The following is a 19,894-nucleotide window of genomic DNA, read 5'->3' as shown; positions in this document are numbered from 1 at the left end:
TCTGACATTGTCCATTATACTGTAAAAGTGCCCAGTGAAGTAAGGGCACCTGGTTCTAAAGAACCATTTAAACGGGATAGTAAGTCTATATTTAGCCATAGTAAGCAAAAAGGCCTTTTCAAATTTACCACGATAAAGTGTCTAAGAAAATGTTTTTCATTGTTAGGGAACACTTTCATAAACAGACTCAAAGGAAGTCCATGCACAAGTGTTCAGAAGGAGCTGCTATCCAAACGGATACAGTACAGCAGTCCGTGGTCAATGAAATGAATACAGGATGAGCTCTAAAAAGGAAGGGAGGAGTATGAACAAAGACTTTTTATCTCTCCTGTCTCTACTTCCAGCTGAATAGCTGTGGTTTGCAATGAGCACTATTCCCTTCTGCATTCCACAAGAAAAGAGGGGGGGGAAAAATGAATACCTTGAGCCAAACCACATGTCTTAAATTTTTCCCTGAACATGACCCTATGCAAAACATATAGCAGTGGTGAAGCCAACAGACATATGGAAATAGCATAAAGGAGAGAGCAAATGGCACTCACATTAGAAAAGACTTGAAAATACAAATTGATGTTACATGGCTACAACATGTCAAGCATGCTCCTTTTCAGCTAGGGCTTCCCAGGAACTAGGAGCAAGCTCTTGTTTGAAGATTAATATAGCTTCTCAGCACACACAGTGCGCTTTATAATAGTTGCAACTCAAGGCTTCATGAAAGGCTTTCCAGGAACTGGAAAAGGATGATGTTGGGGGGGTTTGTTTGGGTCTTGTTTGTTTGTTTGTCTTCTTTCTTTTTTTTTTCTCCAAGCATTAGATAACAATGGAATACAGCAGAGCTTGCATTCCTAGATAAAATAGCTAAGTATCTAAATTTTGAACATTAAATAATAGTAATCCCACACATTTTACATTGTGCCTATCATTCTGAGAGATTCTAAAACCCTTTACAGATCAAAATACTTGGCAGAGAGATCCTGGCTTCTTCCATTTCACTTGGGGCATGGGTATCACAGTCAGGTGTTACTTCAATCATTAATGAAATTTTGCCATAAAATTGCAAGATTTGCTCTGTGCAAGCTAAAGAGAGATCAAGCAGTGTATTAACAATCAGGGCTGCAGATCACTTGTGAGGCACATTCTCAGGGAAGGCTAGCTGTGCTTTTCATTTCAGCTGCCAAACCTATTTTTTAATGCTCTTCAGAATGGTCCAGAAACCTGACAAAGAAAATAAAACCAAAGGAAAAGATGGAGTCCTGACATATAAAAGAATTTCTTTTTCTGACAGGTCTAATAAAACAGGAAGTTAAGTCTAGCGTTGCAGACATGATGCTGGAGAAGACAGTCATTGTAGTGGTGTCTCTACTTTCAGACTGAAGGTAGTAAGTAGATGCAGGTTCAATTCTTCCTTTGTCTGTAGGGTTTTAAATCCAGTATCTCTGAGATAAGTGCTTTAATTTGGGAGATCAGTGCCTTCCAAAAGTGTGTTGGACTCAATGCTCTCACACTCAAATCTCAGTAGTACTGACTGAAATGGAGCAAATGAGAGCATGGTTTCATGGGCTGGTGGTGAAGACAGTCATTGGTGATAAAAGGATAACTGAGAGATGGAATCTAGATCATGTTCCAAAAATACAGAGCAAGAGGAGAAATTGAAAGTAATCCAGATTACCTCTGATCCTCATGTGAGAGGGAAATAAAAAATGAAACTTTAAAATTTCACCAGACAAAAAGAAAGCTGAATTTGGATGTAGCCCGCTGTTCAATTTTCATGCGTAAGCATTAGGCAACTTGGTAGTAGGAAACCAAAGCCATCACCTTCTCCTTCTCCAATAGATTGTAAAAGTGGTCCTGTACAGTTTTACTTACAGTCAAAACTACACAGTGAATTCACCTTGAACTTTAATATTTCCCCTTCAATTTTCAACCCAGCCTCATGCAGATCAAGACAAAAAGCAGTATCAGGTCATACATGAATTCCACCAGCTCAGCACAAGGGAATAGTTAAATGAATTTCTGAAAGTTTAGACCCCCTTGCCCATTTTCACAGCTCCCAAAATATCATTAACACTTCTAAATTTTTCATACTGGCACATCTGAAAAGACTTTGCTGGGGTTTCAAGTCTCTGCTAGGTTTTCAAGGAAAATCTGAATTAGATTAAAGCAGACGTTAACCCTAGAACAGGAAGCTAAACCTAATTTTGGCACAAATACCTCAAGGATATTACAATTTTGGCTAGTACAACACAGATCCTCCTGCTCCACATAACATCATTCACTGTGATGGCATCGTTATCACAGAGAGCAAAACCACAGAAGCACGCTTCACAGCACTGCTAATCTATCCAGACAAAGTCTGGGCACTCTCATGGGCTAGCCCAGCCCAAGCCCAGCCACAAATTCCAGTTTGCGTAGAGCTCTCAATGATCTCTACCACACTGGGATCAGGAAACCTTTCTCTGCAGGTTTATTTACTTACTGGTTTTTCTTCTGGGCTCCCATTGGGCACCTCCACAACTCTGAGGTCAGGGTCCACATGCACCCTCGCCCTTGTGACAAACTGGATGACCGATGAACTGTCCTGAGAAGTAAGAAGAGGAAGAATTGGATTCGGGGGTGCAAAAAAAAAAAAAAAAAAAAAGCACCAACCCCCCCCTCCCCCAGACGAAAACATTAAACATTTGCCAGTGTAATAAAGACACCTAGGCAATGCGTAGTGGAGGCTGGGTTGAAGGTTTACTCCTGTCCTGGTTAAAACCTTGCTTTGAAAAATATACCTTATGCCCATAACAGACAGGCAAACCCAAGCCCATTATCTCAGATTAAAACAAAATCAGGTATGTTGAACTTTAATCACATTATTTGTATTTGGCCTGTTAAGTTTCCCACATTTACCGCAGAAGACAGAACATTGCCAATCAAGACAGACAGGCTCAATATTAACCATCAAAGAAAAGTTCCTATTTGTTTTTCAAGTGAACAGAAAAAAGATATACAAAGCCTGGGATAAGCTCAAGTATAACCCAAGGTGAAAACTTCTTAATTATTTGATTAAATTAAATATTCAACGCACACCTCCCCTTATTAATCCTATATTTTACACAGTGCATTTTAACAGGCATATTCCAGTAAGCTGCCATTTCAACTCATGGGTTAGTCATTTGTATGCTGTCTACCTTGGGGATGGTAGATGTTAAGTGGCAAATGGCATGTACTGGTGATACTGACCCACAGACGGGTAAGCACTGTATGTCTTTTAAATGAGCGTTGCTAATGGTCATCTTGGAAAGGACCCAGCAGACAGGATGAATCGCGGCTATTCCCAGGACTGAATTTCCCAGAAGCACATTTTGTGCGCAGTTACTTGCTTACATATTTCAACATTCCTGTAAGCATGTAACAAATACCTGAAACTTCCGGCCTTCCCTATATTTTCTGTTTTCAAATATGAACAAGATTAGCAGACTGGTTGGTTTCAGCTGGAAAAGCTCACGGCTATCAATGGCTTCAGGAACTGCTTTCTAATAAGGGCTCTCCAATGCTTTTAATCTAGCAGCTATCAAAGATAAGTTAATTTTAGTAGGCTCACGTTATCAGCTTTCTCCTCTCTTATACCCTCATAATCTTACAGCATCTTGCCACAATTACACAGTCAGCATTTTTGTAAGTATAGGAAAACAGGGCCAGCCACAGTAAATCACTAGAAATTTAAAAGATTTGCTGTCTCATTCAGTGGCTTCAGAGAAGACAGGAATTAACTTGCGACCATTTGTTTCTTGTCACAAATGCCAAGCTCAGCATTAATATGGTAGTGATGTATCTTCTTTGAATAATAATCATTTGAAGTAAAAAAATCACAAAAAAACCTGCCATGTCTCTGTTTATACAGAGGGAATGATAGATAGTTGGTCACAGTTTACATGCACTTACTCTACTTTTCATTTTTCAGAACAAAAACTTTTAGAAATCAATTCAACTTTATGAAGTATCTAGTTTTAATACCATGCATACAATTAGGGGCCTCATTTGTTGTTTCTCAATGTATAAATTTCTGAACTTAATTTATTTCTGCCTTAATGGGTAATGAGTAAGAACTAGGATTAACACCTCCACGCACGCTGTTGATAAATAGATCTGTTTTCTCTGACACCATGATTTTTTATAACACAGTAATAAAGAGCAGAAGGAATGCAACTCTTGAGTCCTTTGATGCACATAAGCATACTTAAATTGGTATTTCAGACAAACTACAAAGGAAGCACGTACCTTCTTCAGTATCTCAGTATTCAGCAGCGTGTAGATACTTATATCACAGGACTCTGCTTTTGCTAATGAGCTTAAGTTGCATCGTATAATTAAGCAGGACCTGCCTGGTCTTTCACAATCCTACAGGAAATATGGAAAAAGCTGTTAGGCAAAGGAAGAAAAAAATCAGTGCCAAATTGTGTGACACCAAACACACCAGCTGACTAAGTTACATAGCGAACTGCACTCCTGCATTGAAATAGCAGCAACTTTCAAGACCTGAAGACAGCTAGATAAAGAGACCTGCATGAAAGCAAGCCAGGTAAAATTCATCTCTTTACAGAGCTGCTGAGCCAGGCGAGTGCCTGGGGCCGGGAGGAGCTCGGCCACCACTGAACATCAAGCCCTCTGCATGGGGCGGGCGCCGAGCACAGCACAGGTCCTGCTGCCCCACGTGCCTTTGACAAAACACGGGAGCGAGGGTGCTCATCACCAAGTATGCCCTGCTACATCAGGTAACTCCCTCCCCACTGCACTTCCTGAAACTTCCTATTTCCATTGAAAAATCAGATTATTAAAATCACTAAATATCCCCACAGTACGTCAGTATTAATATATATGCACCAAACAGTTGCTCTGTAATGAACTATCTGCTTGAATTCTTCATGCTAAGCCATGCAATATCTTTTGCAAGATACACTCTATGTTCAAGTTTGCCATAAGTGGACTTTCTTACCAATACTTTTCTGCCAGACTTTGTGAAAAAAGCAAATATTGTGTGGAAAATATTTTCATTCTCTTGAGGAACAACGCATGGGCTGGGGTTTCTGTGAAAAGAACAGCTTCCTTTGTCTTGACCAACCTGCAAGCACAATTATAGATCACAATTATTATTCTGAATTAAACTAAATTAAACTAAATGACACAAGAAGGTGGGATTAGCCCGTCCATAAAACACACCTACATCTGAGCTGGATGTGTGGGCTCCCATTAATAGACAAAAGAGAGAAATAAGCACTTTGAGAGTCAAATAATCCTAAAGAAAATATCCAAAGTAAGCCAGAAAAACCATGCTCTGGAAATGTTTGTCTCTCTTGACTGGATCGGATATGAACATATCTAACCTAGCTCACATGTCCGTGTCTGTGTTCTGTGTGTCTGGAGATAGAGAAGAAAAATCTCAGCAAAAGATATAAATCACCACATAGCATTTTACATCAATTGTGTTACCCTGTGCATTACCTTTTTTGTAGCTGTATTATTTGATGCTTTGGTCAACTTGACTATTTCATGGTTTCTATCAGAACTAATGAGATAAATGAAATCTTTGTGTAAATGCACAAGCCTGGACACCAAATCTGTTCTTTTACCTTTAGCACAAATAGTACAAAATTAAACTTTTTGTATCATTAGCTTATTCACTTGTCCAGAAAAGTAGAGGCTTGAAGCAAGCAAAATGTACCAAGCTTTGATAAAATGATCTTCAGTCAAGACAACCTTGCATTAGAAAACCCTTCTCACTTTTTGCAGCTTATGAATATTCACTGAAGAAAATCTATTGGAATTTAATACAAACTATGACAACAAAATATCAGCAAATTCCTCTTGCCACCATCCTTAAAACCTGTAAGAGTGAGAAAGAGGGAGATTTTCCCATAAACCAACAAGCAACGTTCTTACACACCCTGCTGTTGACCTCCCCACATCCTCTGCTCTGAGAGGATGAAAACTTGTACATTATTCAAATCACAAATCCTTGAAAGATGGAGGAAAAAAAAAAAGTTGTTATAGATATAAAATTACTGCATGGTCTGAGTCCAATTTTGCATTAAACAGTTTATATCTCAGTTAGCCAAAGTATTGCCAAAAAAGAAAGAAACCCTAAAGGTCTACCTAGATCTTAAATGCTACTTTCCAGACAAGCGATGTCTATGTCTCTTGGTAAGATATATGTTTTCTGCTTCACTGGCCCACAAACTCTTCATAAGCTGTTCTTTGAAGTACATATTCATAACCTATCTTTATATAATCTATCCTTACATTCCCAACAGATACAGGCACAGGTAGCTACCCGCAGTTTACAGTCTCCTTGGGATCAACTGAAAATTAAGACTATGATGTTCTCCAGTTGTCCAGATCACCTGGAATGAGTTTTCACTATTTACTGTAGGTAAGAGATTCTCAAAGCACATTGACATTTACTTTCTTTGAACTTTCACATGGGAATTAGATCCAGATCAACCAGAAGGTTTATGTTAAATCAAGAACAACAAAGAGGCAAGATCTATTCAGTACTTGCTCTTTCTTCCTGAAAGTTTGAATTACCAGACACTTGGACAGATGTCATTAGATTCACGCAAGAGATACAGAAAGGACAGTATGAGCTTCTGGACTATCACAGCTTTTGGCATACTTTCTAAATAGTCCTGTTTTACATCCTGTACAAATACAATGTAAGAACAAACCAAAGCAGAAATATCTCACGAGTCTAAAAGGAATTATCTGGCATGAAGCAACATAAATCTGGTCCTTTCTTTAAACGATTATCTTTTCTTAAACTGAAGCTTGGCTACACCTTGTCCTTTTTAAAACACTTTAGCTGAAACAGAGAAAGGCACTTCCAGAGGATAAAGTCTGAATTTGGAAATACCCTTTCCACTCTGCCAACTATGCAGCAATCCTACACAAGGCAGCTATTAAATTCAGTGTCTCGGCCCACGTTAGGAGGGACACATGCAAGGACCGAGCACCTCCAGTCACCTGCACTGCTCTAGAACAGACCAGCGGGTCACCTACTGCCTGTTTAAGTAGCCAAAGGCAGTCGCCACTTCCAAGAAGGGAAGGCAGACACTACTACTTGGTCTGCAGAATTTGGAGGAATTCAATCAGGCAGAAATTAGTTTGTATTCATCTGTGTATCTGTGATGAATCAACGTATGCTGAAAGACAATAGGCAGGAAAGGATGCAAGGCAGCTGAGAAGGGCTATTTCTTTTAGCACTCTTAGAAACAGCAGAGGCACAGAACTAGGAAAAAAGTAACAAAAACCTTTGAAATGGGTGGATCATGCTGAGGTAGAAGGAAATCCAGCCTTTCCAAAGGGTTTTTTTTCTTTGTTTGGGGTTTTTTGTTTGTTTATTTTGTTAGAGTGACTGTCAGACACTTTATATTTCACACCATCTCTTATTTTCCTCAATTTTTACACACACAAAGGGAAGGTTCAGTCAACCAGTCAGACAAAACTATGGTAACTTTTCATGAAACTTTGTTTTCAATGAAAAATTCAGCTCTAGGAAATCAACCTACTAAAGAAAATCTTAGCACAAAGCTCCTGCCTGCGTTACGCTGAGACTGAACTGCATCTCTGAAATGCAAATCAGGATTTGGCCTCATGTGTGAGCCTCTCCTTGTTCAAACATGGTGCTACGCCAGCCACCTGCTTTCCTCCTTGTGACCAACCTCATAATCTGGTACACAAAGAAGAAAATTTCTGGCAAAGTTTAAGGGCATGAGCAAACGCTTACAATTTATAGATGCAAGAACTGTGCAAGTCTTTGATACAGAGGAGGTAGCCAGGCTCTTTGACAAAGTCTTGGAGTTTCAGGGTACGTGACATACTACAGCTTTTTGGAAATTTCCATGTGGTTTCTCTTTTCTATAAACAGAAAAGGACTATCCCCAAAGTGATCTTCCCAGGACCTAGGATCTAACATCTCACAGAAATAGCAGAAGGGGGTTTTCAGAGCAGTGTAGAGGATGTGGAAAGGCATGTGGGTTGCCTTTGTACTCAGTACAAGGACTATACAAAAGGCACAGAGAAAAATCAACATCCAGCTCCCAACACAAAGAAACAACAACAAAACTGGGGCAGGGGGAACAGGGATGGAAGGGAAGCTCTCTTAAATCCTACATTAAGACTGCAGCTTGGTCCTGAGTGAGGTACCAAGCAGGAGCAGCCCTGCAGCCTCCCAAGGAGGAACTTCCAAGGAGCTGTGTCAGAGCTGTCTCTGCTGAAGGTTGTTTCATTTTGTTTCCTAGAAGGTACTTTACCGTTTTAAGTCCTGCATAAAATCATTTGCGGTCTGGTGTACTGGCAATACAGTTAAGTCTCCTGTACTGGAAGCGTACCTAAAATCTGTACCCAGACAGTTGTAGACAAAGTCTACATTAGCACATTATGTAGGCTAAACCAGGCTAAAAGGTGAACCAGGCTAACTGCATGGCATCCTCAGCACCTGATGTCCATATTACATACTTTTCTACCTTCCTCTGAGTCTGGTCCTGTGGCCTGAATGTGCTGCAGCCACAAATGAGTGTTAAGTGCACTCTTCAAGTGCTCCTTTGTGTTTCTTCTGCCCCCAAAGGAATCCAGTTTGTGCACTCTGTGATGTGAACCACAGCTCCCTGCGTGGGGAGGGATGGGGATTTTACTTTAAAAGCTCTTTTCTGGACTGAACTAAGACACTAATAAAGCAGCACTCTAAGGCATACTTTGGTCTTCAGCCCCACAGAACATCTGCAAAGGGTGATGGCATTGAAGGTGCGTGAAATACACATTACACTTGCTTGCTAAGAACAAGTTTTCAATTTTTTCACCTATGAGTATGGATATCACATTAACTCCTATAAGCAGGACTCCTGGAATTCATATTGTTTGTTACGTACTAGAATGGCTATATTTTCACATTAGCAAACCCATCTGGAACAAAAAAGCTACAATCAGTCTTGACCATACAAAATTCCTCCATAAATAGAAGTGAGAAATATATACGTGTGTGTGTATATATATACACACATATACACACATGTGTATATATATATACACACATATATATATTTAATCCGACTTAGCAGATTTCATTGAACACCTTTATGTTGCAGAAAAAATGGCATAAAAAGAATTTCAAAGGTCTTAAATTATTTTCTTCATTTTATTCTTCTCTATGTACAGTAGTCTATGCTCTCACAATACAGTCTAGCCTACCACATGAGTACACAACGAGTTTTTTCAGGGTAACAGCTTAAAATTTTTGTAACACAGAACTAAATATTACCAACTACCGATCCTAGACTTCAGCTCCTGGAAAACCTTTACAGTTAAAAAAATTATGATATTTTTGCAAAGAAATTACTTCTTCAGATTTTCAATTCTAAACTGAAAAATTTGTACGGGGCTGGTTTGCTGATGGAAACCCAAATATTTTTGAAAAACTCTTCCATTAAGAGTTTATAACTTGGTGTATTTATTATGATTTGCCGTTGTTCTAATGAGAATGAAGTGTGTTTTGACCAGCTTGAATAATGTCTTCAACTTTCATGTGAGGCAAACCCACACAAGTTTTTACTGATAATGGTTTCTTTTTACTAGGATGTCTGTGTGTAGGGTTGTTTCCATCCTCTAGGAACATCTTCTAACAGGCTGCAAAACACCTATCATCAATGCAACATGTGTATTATTTTTTTCTAGTTTTTATCTCAAGTTCAAAGGTGGACTATCACAGTGACTAAAGCCAGTACAGCCTGCATTCAGATCTCACCTGCATGCCTGACCATTGCTGGAGGCCAGAAGAGCTATCTAAGATTATCATGAGTGAGACGTTATTGTTGGGTGCCTCACCTAAACACCTAATCAGGCCTGCTTCCAGAAGCTGGACATGGGACACTTTTAAAAATTACCATCTTTTACAGAGTTTTAGCTAGATATCTAAAATCTAAGGGACTGAAAATCACTACTCAGTTATGAACATATATATGTGTATTCACCTATTGTATTCAACACGTGTGCATGTACATGCAACATGCATAAAGACAAAGAGATTTAAGCTGGAACATTGGTACTACACAGACTGTAAATGGTACCTTGCATAACAGGCCTCTAAACGTTACCATAACTCTATAATGGCTAACATTACTACTAATCTGCCATCATGCAGAAAAGCAGAATGCATCTGATGCCGCTACCCTACTCGAAAACGGCCACAAGTTCAGAGATAAATTAGTCTCTAGCTTTGCTAATTTCCTGGAAGTTGTTGCCCCCTTAAAGAGCCCATAAACATGCTTAAGAGACAACGTTTAAATAGGACAGCCTATACAATGGGTTACTCTGCCAACTTTTTGTCGTCAGCAAAAACCACTAAGCTTCTCAGAGACAAGACGTAACCACTGGAGGAAGCATGTGCATTACTTCATACTTTAAAAATGCTGTATCTGCAACAATGAAGAAATTCCCACAGGACTTCTTTAGTGGACTGTGAATATTTGAAAAGTCTTATGGAGCAGGGGCAAACCCATAAAGTAGCAATGATTTTTAATCATATTAGATTACATCACCCTTAAGACAAAGTGGCAGGAGGGTAACAGTTGTATGTAAAACATGCCACGTACACTCCACACACATTGCATCCTAAAAACCTGCAGGATATTTAATAGAGCTGTATGGGATTAGCATGTTGGATTTATCATGTCCACATGGATCATCCTCTCTGACCTTCCCTGCACACGTAGGGATTTATGAGAATACTTGGGCTGAGCTTGGCACTTCAATAAAATGGTACCAGTGCAAGGGGGACAATCACCATGTGTTCCCCTAGGAACACAGAGGGTAACCCTGGGCTGCCAATGAAACACTTCTCACATTTCTAATCCAGGTCAGCCATGGATTTAGGGGATTTAAAGTTTCTAGGAGAAATAATACACCTGCTGCCTCAGCACATTCCCTTTCTACTATCAGCTGTGTCCCCCACCTTCAGCATGCTCATAACATCATTTGTGCTCATGTGTACCTACTCTCAGAACATGACAATTTCTGGCAAGCCTTTGAGGCCTTAAGAAATTGCTGGGGTTTGCTAGCAAACACTTTAAAGGCTCAGGCACTACTGCCTGTAACATAAACTTTACAGGTGGACTGAAGGCCAGTAGCCCCTTCTAGACTTAACCTCAACCTGTTTAACATGCATCAAAGGCGAGACCCTTCCTTTTTTCAGAGCCCCATACCCTGCACAAGATGTCAACCTGGGAGAGGGAAATTAAATACAATTTCCAAACCAGGGGCTGGGAAGTTCAGCTGAGGACCAAGCACAGGGCAGTGGAAATTAGCTGTTGGCATGGGGTTAAGTATGTGCATGTGATAGGATTGTCTTGGAAGAATGAGACTGAAAACCAAGAGGAAACTAGCTGTTGCTTCCAATGAAGCAGTAAATACAATCTCCCTGTTGCATACAAGAAGCTGAGGTCTAATCCCATATTTAATGATTGGCATTTTACAAGATAAACAGGCAAGCAGATGTGTATCTTCAGCTTACAGAAGACAGACAACCTTATAGACAACACTAGACTGCCACTAATGCAAAATAATTCATTATGGTATTACAACTTAAAGTTTCCAGGCTCTTCCAGTCAGCCTGATTCCCCTCTTGAGCTAAATCACCACCAGTTATTAGTGAGAGCCTGGAAGCCAGCAGAATTAAGCTGACACAAAGCAAGCGTGAAGGTGGAATCCAGTCATGAGTGCGTGTGATGGAACCAAACCCACGTCTGATCCTGGAAAAAGTGCAGGGGCAAGCTCAGGGAAAACATCATGAGACACAAGATATTTGGAATGGCAATTTTAGCTGCAGGAAACACGCTCAAGGTCTGAACGCAGGTCAGTTGCTTCACAAAATTGTTAACATTGTTCAGCTCCAAAATGGATGCCTTTCTCATCAGCCCTGGGGTATGCTGGCTCCATAGGACTGGCCGTAGACTTCTTGAAATTGCTGCCAGATAGTTTTTACATATTTCTCCTTTCTTATTAGGTTTTTTTTTAATGTTTTTTTTTATGTACACATGCCTAATCAGTGGTTCAAGTTTGCAAACTGGATAATAAATAACAGATCCACTTTTGTTTGTCTTTGTTGCTAACCATAGCACATTCGTCCTAATATTAGGGAAAAAATGTATACATACCTCCTGATTCAAAGATACTGATTCACCCTTTAGAAGGTGAACAGAGATTAATTGATAGGCATGGTTAATCTAACATGTCACATGCACTGAGAAAAAAAGGGTACTCACAAGAAATTCCAGACAAGGTCAGACTTTCAACAGTAGACAAATAAGTTATGTAAATATGTTATCTGAGTACTTGCTCCATATGCCAAAAATGTTTAATATTCACAGATAATGAAACATGTTTGAATTAGAGCAGTTTTGTTGATTCTGGCAATAAATTTAAGAGCCACTGAAACAACAGAAAAGAATTTTTAAAATTAACCCATTTTACACAACCCTTAAAAGATTTTAAAAAAGCAATGCTGTTTAAAAAAAATGCAGTACTCCACAGATCCAATAGGAAAACTTACATGGCCATAAGAGACAAGATTTAAATAGCAAAGTGGAGATGCTAAAGCATTAAAGGAGGATAGAGGAGCATCAGCATCCCACCTTAGCTCTGCCTCCTGCTCCTCCAGCCAAAAGAACACCAGATACATGTTTGGCATAAATCTGCAGTAACCTGATTGCTTACTGCGCTTAGCAGTACAGAAACCCTCCTTTCAAGAACTAGTGCTGCCTTCCCAGCTTAGCAAGAAGAACAAAGAGATTCTGATTTGAAGTACCTGACTTACAAGACAGTGGCTTCTTTACTAGTCAGAGGGTACCACCACAAGTACAGACTGAGAAGAAAGACTGATCACTCCTATGATTTATCTGTGAGGTCCACAGAAGAAGAATGAAGACAGACCACCTTACATGGAAACCAGTTTGCCTCTAATATTCACATGCTCCTTATATATCAGCATTTAACAGTTGAAATCCAAGAGAGAATCACCGACAGTTACATTTTCTCTCCCTATGATGAACTGTGAAGTGCTTAATCAACACATGTGCCACACAAGTGGCAAACAAATCTCAACGTACGTCTCTGTTTAAAAAGCCCCTGAGACCACTTGGAGTTCAGTGCTCCTTCAGCTAGGTTCTACCTGTCTCCAGCACATTCCCTTCTACAGCCTTCCCTATGGTGCATAAACCATGAATAAGCCCATGGTTTTTCTTTGCCTAAGTGTCGGACTTTCCTCATGGGCTGTGTTGATGTTAGGATGAAAAGCTCTAAAGACCGTGCAGATAAAGACATTCCCTGTAGGGCTCAAACAACTTGGGTGGGATGTTTCACTAAAGCAGATATTTGAATGTATAGGAAAGGTATCGAAGATCAGCTCTAAGTTCTAAGCTCTAGAGGCAGTGGATAGAAGGTAGGACCTCCAAGAAGATGATTTTGCTGATCTGTTTTAGACACTTGAAGATTAAATGAGTTATCCTTATTAAAAAACCCTCCTGGGGGGTGTGGTGATGGTGGGGTATTTTAAGTTAGACAGAAGATGTCCTTTGTTTCCAAGACATTCTCAGAGTTCTCATTTCCCCAAAGAATGGTTTGTTGATACTTTTTATACTATCCAATATCTTGCACAAAACTGTAATGAGGTACTTTCAAAGTCAGGAGGGAAGTCCACCAAAAGATGCTTATTTCCACTCGGATACAGGAACAGGGGGGTAAACGCTTCTTCCGTCAAATGGGAGATAGAGTTTATACACACAGATACCATTGTTTTTAACTCTTCCTTTCTTGGTTTCTAAATTTATATTTAAACCACAAACCTTGTACATCATTTATAAAAGAGAAAGGACAGCTTATGAATCAGCATTTAAAAGAGGCACGTATGTTAAAAAAAATTAATCAATCAGCTCTTTCCCAAATTTCCTTCTTCATTGTTTTTTGGCAGGAACAACTTCACCAATGGGAAAATGGTGAAAGGATGTAATTCTTGTACTCTTTCAAACAGAAAATAAAATAAAATATTAGAATAAAACAAAATTTTGTAGACACTCTCCTTTTCTCATTCAGTAGTTCCTTCACAAGGGTATTCTCTGCCTGGGAAGATTACAAGAAGTTTAATGTATATTTTTTTCCATACCTCAGCAAAACTCCTTATTAGTGTGGTATTTACCAAACCTCCTGCTTCCTTCATGAATCTGATAAGAGCTAATGTATATAACCAATTCACTTCATAAAACTTCTTTCTTTATCTGAGATTCACTTTTATGAAAAGGCAAATGAGTCATCTCTTTCAAAACTGGATTCTCACATATCCAGCCAAGAAAATAGGAACTATAGGCAGTTCACAAAGTAGCAACACTTTCAGTTGAGCCAAAATATTAATCAGACTGCCACATTGTATTGACTGGTCATGAGTTTTGGAGGAAGAGATTGTTGGAAAATTTCGATAACTGAGCAATTTGACAAATTTCACTTCTTTAGTTTGGAATCTAATTGTGAGCAGGCCACAGGTAAACACATCAACTGCTGCCATGCTCTGATTCAATACATAGATCACAGTGCATTTTTGTCTACGCTTCAATGACCCTGATCTTTACAGCACCAGTCTTTTTTGAAAGACAGACTTATCTTTGTACATTCAAAATGTGCCTTCCATGAACATTCTCTTTATCTAGCTTTTTCAGAAAATTTCACTGCTTATATGAATACTAGAGGACTCTCATTATTAGAAGATTTAGACAAAACAAATTGAAAATCTCACAAAATTTGTCCAAATCTGGTTCCACCTAAAAATCCAAACTAGGAAGTCACATAAAACTTTCTGCCATGTTAAATAGCTTTGCTGTAGCCTGAAGGCAACATCCAGCAATGCATGAGAAGATTATTTTCAAGCACTGTAAATGCAATGAACTCTAACCAAGGCACAGCTTTTGTATAGTCATTCAGATGGTTCCTGTAAAGCAAATATGTCATGATTTTTTTTCCACTTTGGATTTATTTTAAGATCCTAACTCAGGAAAGAACTTAATTTTATAGCCAGGCACCCTTTCCTGTGTAACAATGAAATCTTAAATAAGAGCTAAGTTCCTCTTCACTGAAAGAGCTTCAGTTTATCATGTTGACATTAGGAAGATGTTTATGAGAGCTCTTTCTGAGTGTTGGGGTCCTGTTTCCCATGCCTAGCAGCAAATGTGCCGCACTAGACCGCAGTGTATGCTCCTGCCTCCCCTCACAGCCATCCCAGGACAGGGTGGATGCATCAGTTTCTCCTACTACTTACAGGGCTTCTAGGCAAAGCCAGATTCCATCGCTATCACAGAGATGCTCTAGACCGGGGGTGGGGGAAACAACTCCAACTGCTTAAGCAAAATGTTTTGTAACAGTCATTTAAAGAAGCAATTAAAGCAAAGGAGGCAGGAAGGTCAGCAAGTTTCTGTACAATACACTCCCTGGAATGAATAATTTCCTCCAGAAATTTAGTTATGCCTTTAAATATGGTGCCAAAGTATGAGTATGTGAGCATGTGTATAGTAATCACTGAAATGAAGAGACTACAGGGGGGGATGACTAATACAAAGGGCTAAAATAAATCTTGCTGTAAGTCCAAAATGTTCCTATACAAACCTTGCACCAATGGTGGCAACCAGCAGCAGCATAAATTGCTGCTGGAAAAAAATTTCCTACATGAAGTACTGACAGCAAATATTTATATTTTCACATGCTGGGACTCTCTATATATATTTTCAGAGCCAAGACCTGAAACTCCAAAAGACAGAAACTAAACAATTTTAAATTGGCTGCCAACAAACAAGGGGTTTTCTACATAATGATAACAACATATAGGTTTGCCCCTGTACATGGAGCGTGCAATAGTGAGCTTGACAATCTCAACATAGGCTTCAAGGAGCACTCATGCACTACCAGCACTTTAGAGAGCTCTGACCGTCCTCCTTTGCTTATGGTTTTAAACATCAGGAGTGCAACAGCATCTTATTCTTATACTGGAGATAGCAACGTACAAATAATAAGCAGAAATTACATTTAAGGTTTTAAAATTGCAAAGATTTGTTTTTCATTATCCAAGTGAAGAAAAACCTCAAGCAGCCTGGGACCTTTCAGGGAAGAAGACAGCAAGCTTTAACTCTTCCCCTTAATGTCTTCCTGCTCCTTACAGACATTACTGTGCAAATGCCAGGAAGAAAAATGACATGAGTGCTACACAAAACTGGCCTTAAAAATGTAACCTGTCATCAGCCAGGAAAGACTTGTGGCTCTGGGACTGACTCCATTTTACTTTTTCTGTTTCAATGTTCACAGGAAGAGAATAATGTTTATTTCAACGGCTTTCCTTACTGAACATGACAAGCTTTTCTACAGCCCCATGCTCAGGCAGCCATTAACTTAAAAAGCAATTAGGAAAAGGAATTCTCTTCAACTCCATCATGCTGTTTGTTCATTTCCAATTCAGCTTTTGTTTATTTTTCAGATCTTACCAATACCCAGCTTTTGTAAAGGCACAATTCAGGTCTCACCCACTCAGACAGAAGAAAGGAGAAGCATGAAGTGAATATGTCAAGCATAACAGGACAACTGGAGGACTTCTGTTTGTCCTTCCAACACAAGGACTTTTTATTTTGCTCCACAACCAAAAAGTGATGGGAACGCCAGACCAGGAACTAGGGGCTTGAGCTAACTGTCACACTCAAGGTTAATGGTTCAAAAGACTGAGGTTTAACCCACTTTTTGCTCTCTGGAGATAATTCTAAAAGTCTAAGCTTAGATATCTCGGGAAACTCAGGGAGACTAGATGGCTTTTGTATGTCAGTGGAGACTGACAAGTGCCTCTCTAGAGCTGTCTCTATGCCTGTCTCTCTCTCCATGGATTACTAGAGCAGGAGAACATAGTAATTTAAAATAATAATAATAAAATAAAATAATTTAAAAATATTCTATTACTAGCAATTACTAAAATAGTAATTACTACACTTAGATATCAAAAGTTACATGCAGGGAGGGAGTTTCTCATCAGAAAATTGAGGACAGTATTTATTTCCTTCTCCCTTTCCTCCAAATTCCCCTTTATTTCATTGCCTAGCCTGCGAACTCTTTGAAGAGACTGTCTTGCCACGCGTGCATCACTTTCCAACAAGATTCTTATCTCAGCAATGATAACAATATAGTTCTTTTTATCCTCAGTATTGATTCACCTAAACAGGCTCTTAAAAAAAAAATAAAATCAATGCTTGCTGGCCTGCATTATGCATATGCAACAGAAAAAGCAATAGCTCCTTCCAAAAACCCACAAGCGCACACAGCACTTGCTCTGGGTTAACACTGTGCATCTTTGATTCTGGTGACAATTGTCTGACTGGAGTCTAAACAACTTGGCAGCCCTGCAGAGCTTGGTCCCTCCAGAGGAGCTGTGAGGATCGTCCGCTTGCACTGCAGTTGGCTTCCAGTTTAAACAGACAAACTTGGTTCTCCAACTTTTAGTCCCTCATTCCTCATAATTGTGTTTACCTTCGCTGGAAATAAAATAAATAGGAAGGCAACAATCTGATCCAGTTCCATAAAGCCAGCATCAGAGTAATCCTGGACACATTGCTAATTTATCAACAGCTTCAGGAAATACCCTGGTTAATTTGATAGGAACTCCCATTGAGAAAATCTTTTTGGATGCCCCGGAAAGCAGCTCCTTGGCTGGCAAGTCAAGTAGCGCTTCCCTTGCCCTCCAAATTAGCTGGATACCCAAAGGAAATTACTAATCTTTCAGTTCAAAACCAAAACACACACAAGTATAATGAGCACTCTTTTCCTTTGTGGAAGAATAGATAATCAATGGCTTGAAGAGTGGAGAATATACATTTCTGTTAATATTAACTCTGCTGTACTCTGTTTGGGTGAAGCTCTTCTGTGTCATCACCTATAGTGTTCCTATCACAACACTTAGGAACAAGCTGAGGTATTTCATTTATTATGTTTTTAACCTGGCTTGTAACCTCTGTCAGAAAGCAAATACAAAAATATATAAAAAGAAACAAATACTAATTTGTCTTAGCTGCTTCCAAAATATCATTTACCACTGCAAAATCTGGCTACCAACCACGTAAAATCAATGTCAATGGTGAAATTCCCTAATTAAAATGACTTGTAAAATTTCTGCCATTTCCTTTTGGTTTAAAATTTCTGATACAAAGGAAGTTCACTTTTTTTTTCTAGTTTTCTTTCAATTATCCATTTTCTTTCACTTTTGTCTTTTACTGTTGACTTGTTTCCTTTATGTATTAGGGGTTTTGTTGGGGGAAGTGCTGTAGAAACTCCCAAGACCCCTTGAAGAGCATCTGAACATCTCCAAGGCAGAACTCCAAATGTCAAAACATCTCTGTGACCTAAATTTCTCTGGAAGAAAATCTTAAAGCAGTTTCTGCAATCAAGCCAAAAGCTGAGAGCAACGGGAACAGAGGAAGCATGAGGGCTGTCATTTCCTCTAAGAGCAGCAAGATAATAATTCCTATTAACACCTCCCAGAGATACAGACCGTTCCAGTGGGCCATATGTGACTCTCTTCCTTTTATTATTTTTTGTGCCTGAAAGACTAGATCAGTCAACACCATATGAAGGAATTAGCTCCTGGCACTATCTTGTGTGTTATAGGTGTATTTGAGACACAAACTCTAGTACTTTTACTATGCATTTTCACCCATAAATTTCACTGCTGTACTGTATATCACAGAGGAGGCAAAAAAATTACTAGCTTTAAAAAAAAACAAAAACCATGATGCAATCAAATCCCAAATGCTGTATCAACAGTTTCAGTTACAGATAAATGACAATTCCTAATCCTCTGTATTAGTGACAGCTATTCTGAAAGGTCTGGCAACACTGACACCTAGAACGACCGGATTATAGGTATAAAGGTATAATTACAGAAACACCTGCACTGTCTGAAAGGATACTATCACCTTTTCTGCAGTCTAGATTCTGGGAAGTTCAAAATAAGCAAAAGCTTGAAATATTTAATGACTACGCTTACAAAAATGCTCTTGAAAAACAGCTGTTCTAACCCATTTTCCAAAGTTCATTCCAATCTGCTGCTTTTAGGGTTTTTTTGTTTGTTTGTTTAAGTGTATTTGGTCTGTGAAAAGATGAAAAGCTCCATGATTTTAGTGCCCTTTGCAGTCAATAAAAACTCAGTGGGAGAGAGGTAGGAGGAAAGAGAGTAGGATGCTTTTCCTGTTGCAATAGTAAGACTTGGGAGACATGGGTTCAGTGCCTGGCTCTGACACAAATTTCCTGTGTGACCTCAGGCAAACCATTTGGTGTTTCAATTATTTATCTGTAAAGCAAGAATAACCACTATCCCAGACAGGATTTGCTTGGATAACATTTATTAACATGTCAGAGGTGCTCAAAAAGTCATGTATTAAGAGTCCTACTGATCATATACCCAAAACTGGTGGTTGAAATGACCCAGGGTATGCCAGTGTATCATGCAGACATCTCTCATAAAAGCATACTTGCTTACTACCACTCTTCAGCCTGCAATGCAAATAGGTCTCATGACAGCGCTTTGAAATTTCTACAAAGACAAACTGCAAAGCAGAAGAAAGATTTCAAAAAATGTTGGGGGAGATGCCACCTGTTGTTGGGGAAAAGGGATACAAACCCTGCAAGTATTTATTAGCACAGTGCCCAAGACCACACTACCCAGCTGGATCTCCTTTAGATAAGCCATCAGAGGTACAACAGCAATGAAAAAGGAGTTAAGTGCAAGACTCAAGGATTTTGCCTTGTTTTTCTAATAGCTATTCAAAACCATATAGTCCATCATATCCTTGCCAGT

At 39.2% G+C, this 19,894-nt stretch overlaps 1 protein-coding gene across 1 annotated transcript in view; it reads right to left on the bottom strand.

Annotated features, from left to right (window-relative positions):
- ITGA9 (integrin subunit alpha 9) overlaps window positions 1-19,894 on the bottom strand; it is a 233,362-nt gene that overhangs the window by 27,043 nt on the left and 186,425 nt on the right. Inside the window, exons 24-26 of the mRNA XM_054190890.1 lie at window positions 4,979-5,104; window positions 4,264-4,383; window positions 2,477-2,578 (exon numbers count right to left, since the gene is read on the bottom strand). Of these exons, the coding sequence (XP_054046865.1) occupies window positions 2,477-2,578; window positions 4,264-4,383; window positions 4,979-5,104 (348 nt within the window). The remainder of the gene's footprint in view (window positions 1-2,476; window positions 2,579-4,263; window positions 4,384-4,978; window positions 5,105-19,894) is intronic.

Source organism: Rissa tridactyla, chromosome 2 (genome assembly GCF_028500815.1).
Source record: "Rissa tridactyla isolate bRisTri1 chromosome 2, bRisTri1.patW.cur.20221130, whole genome shotgun sequence".
Taxonomy (NCBI): Eukaryota; Metazoa; Chordata; class Aves; order Charadriiformes; family Laridae; genus Rissa; species Rissa tridactyla.
The sequence above is the reverse complement of the archived record's forward strand: the minus strand, read 5'-3'. Positions and strand labels throughout refer to the sequence as shown.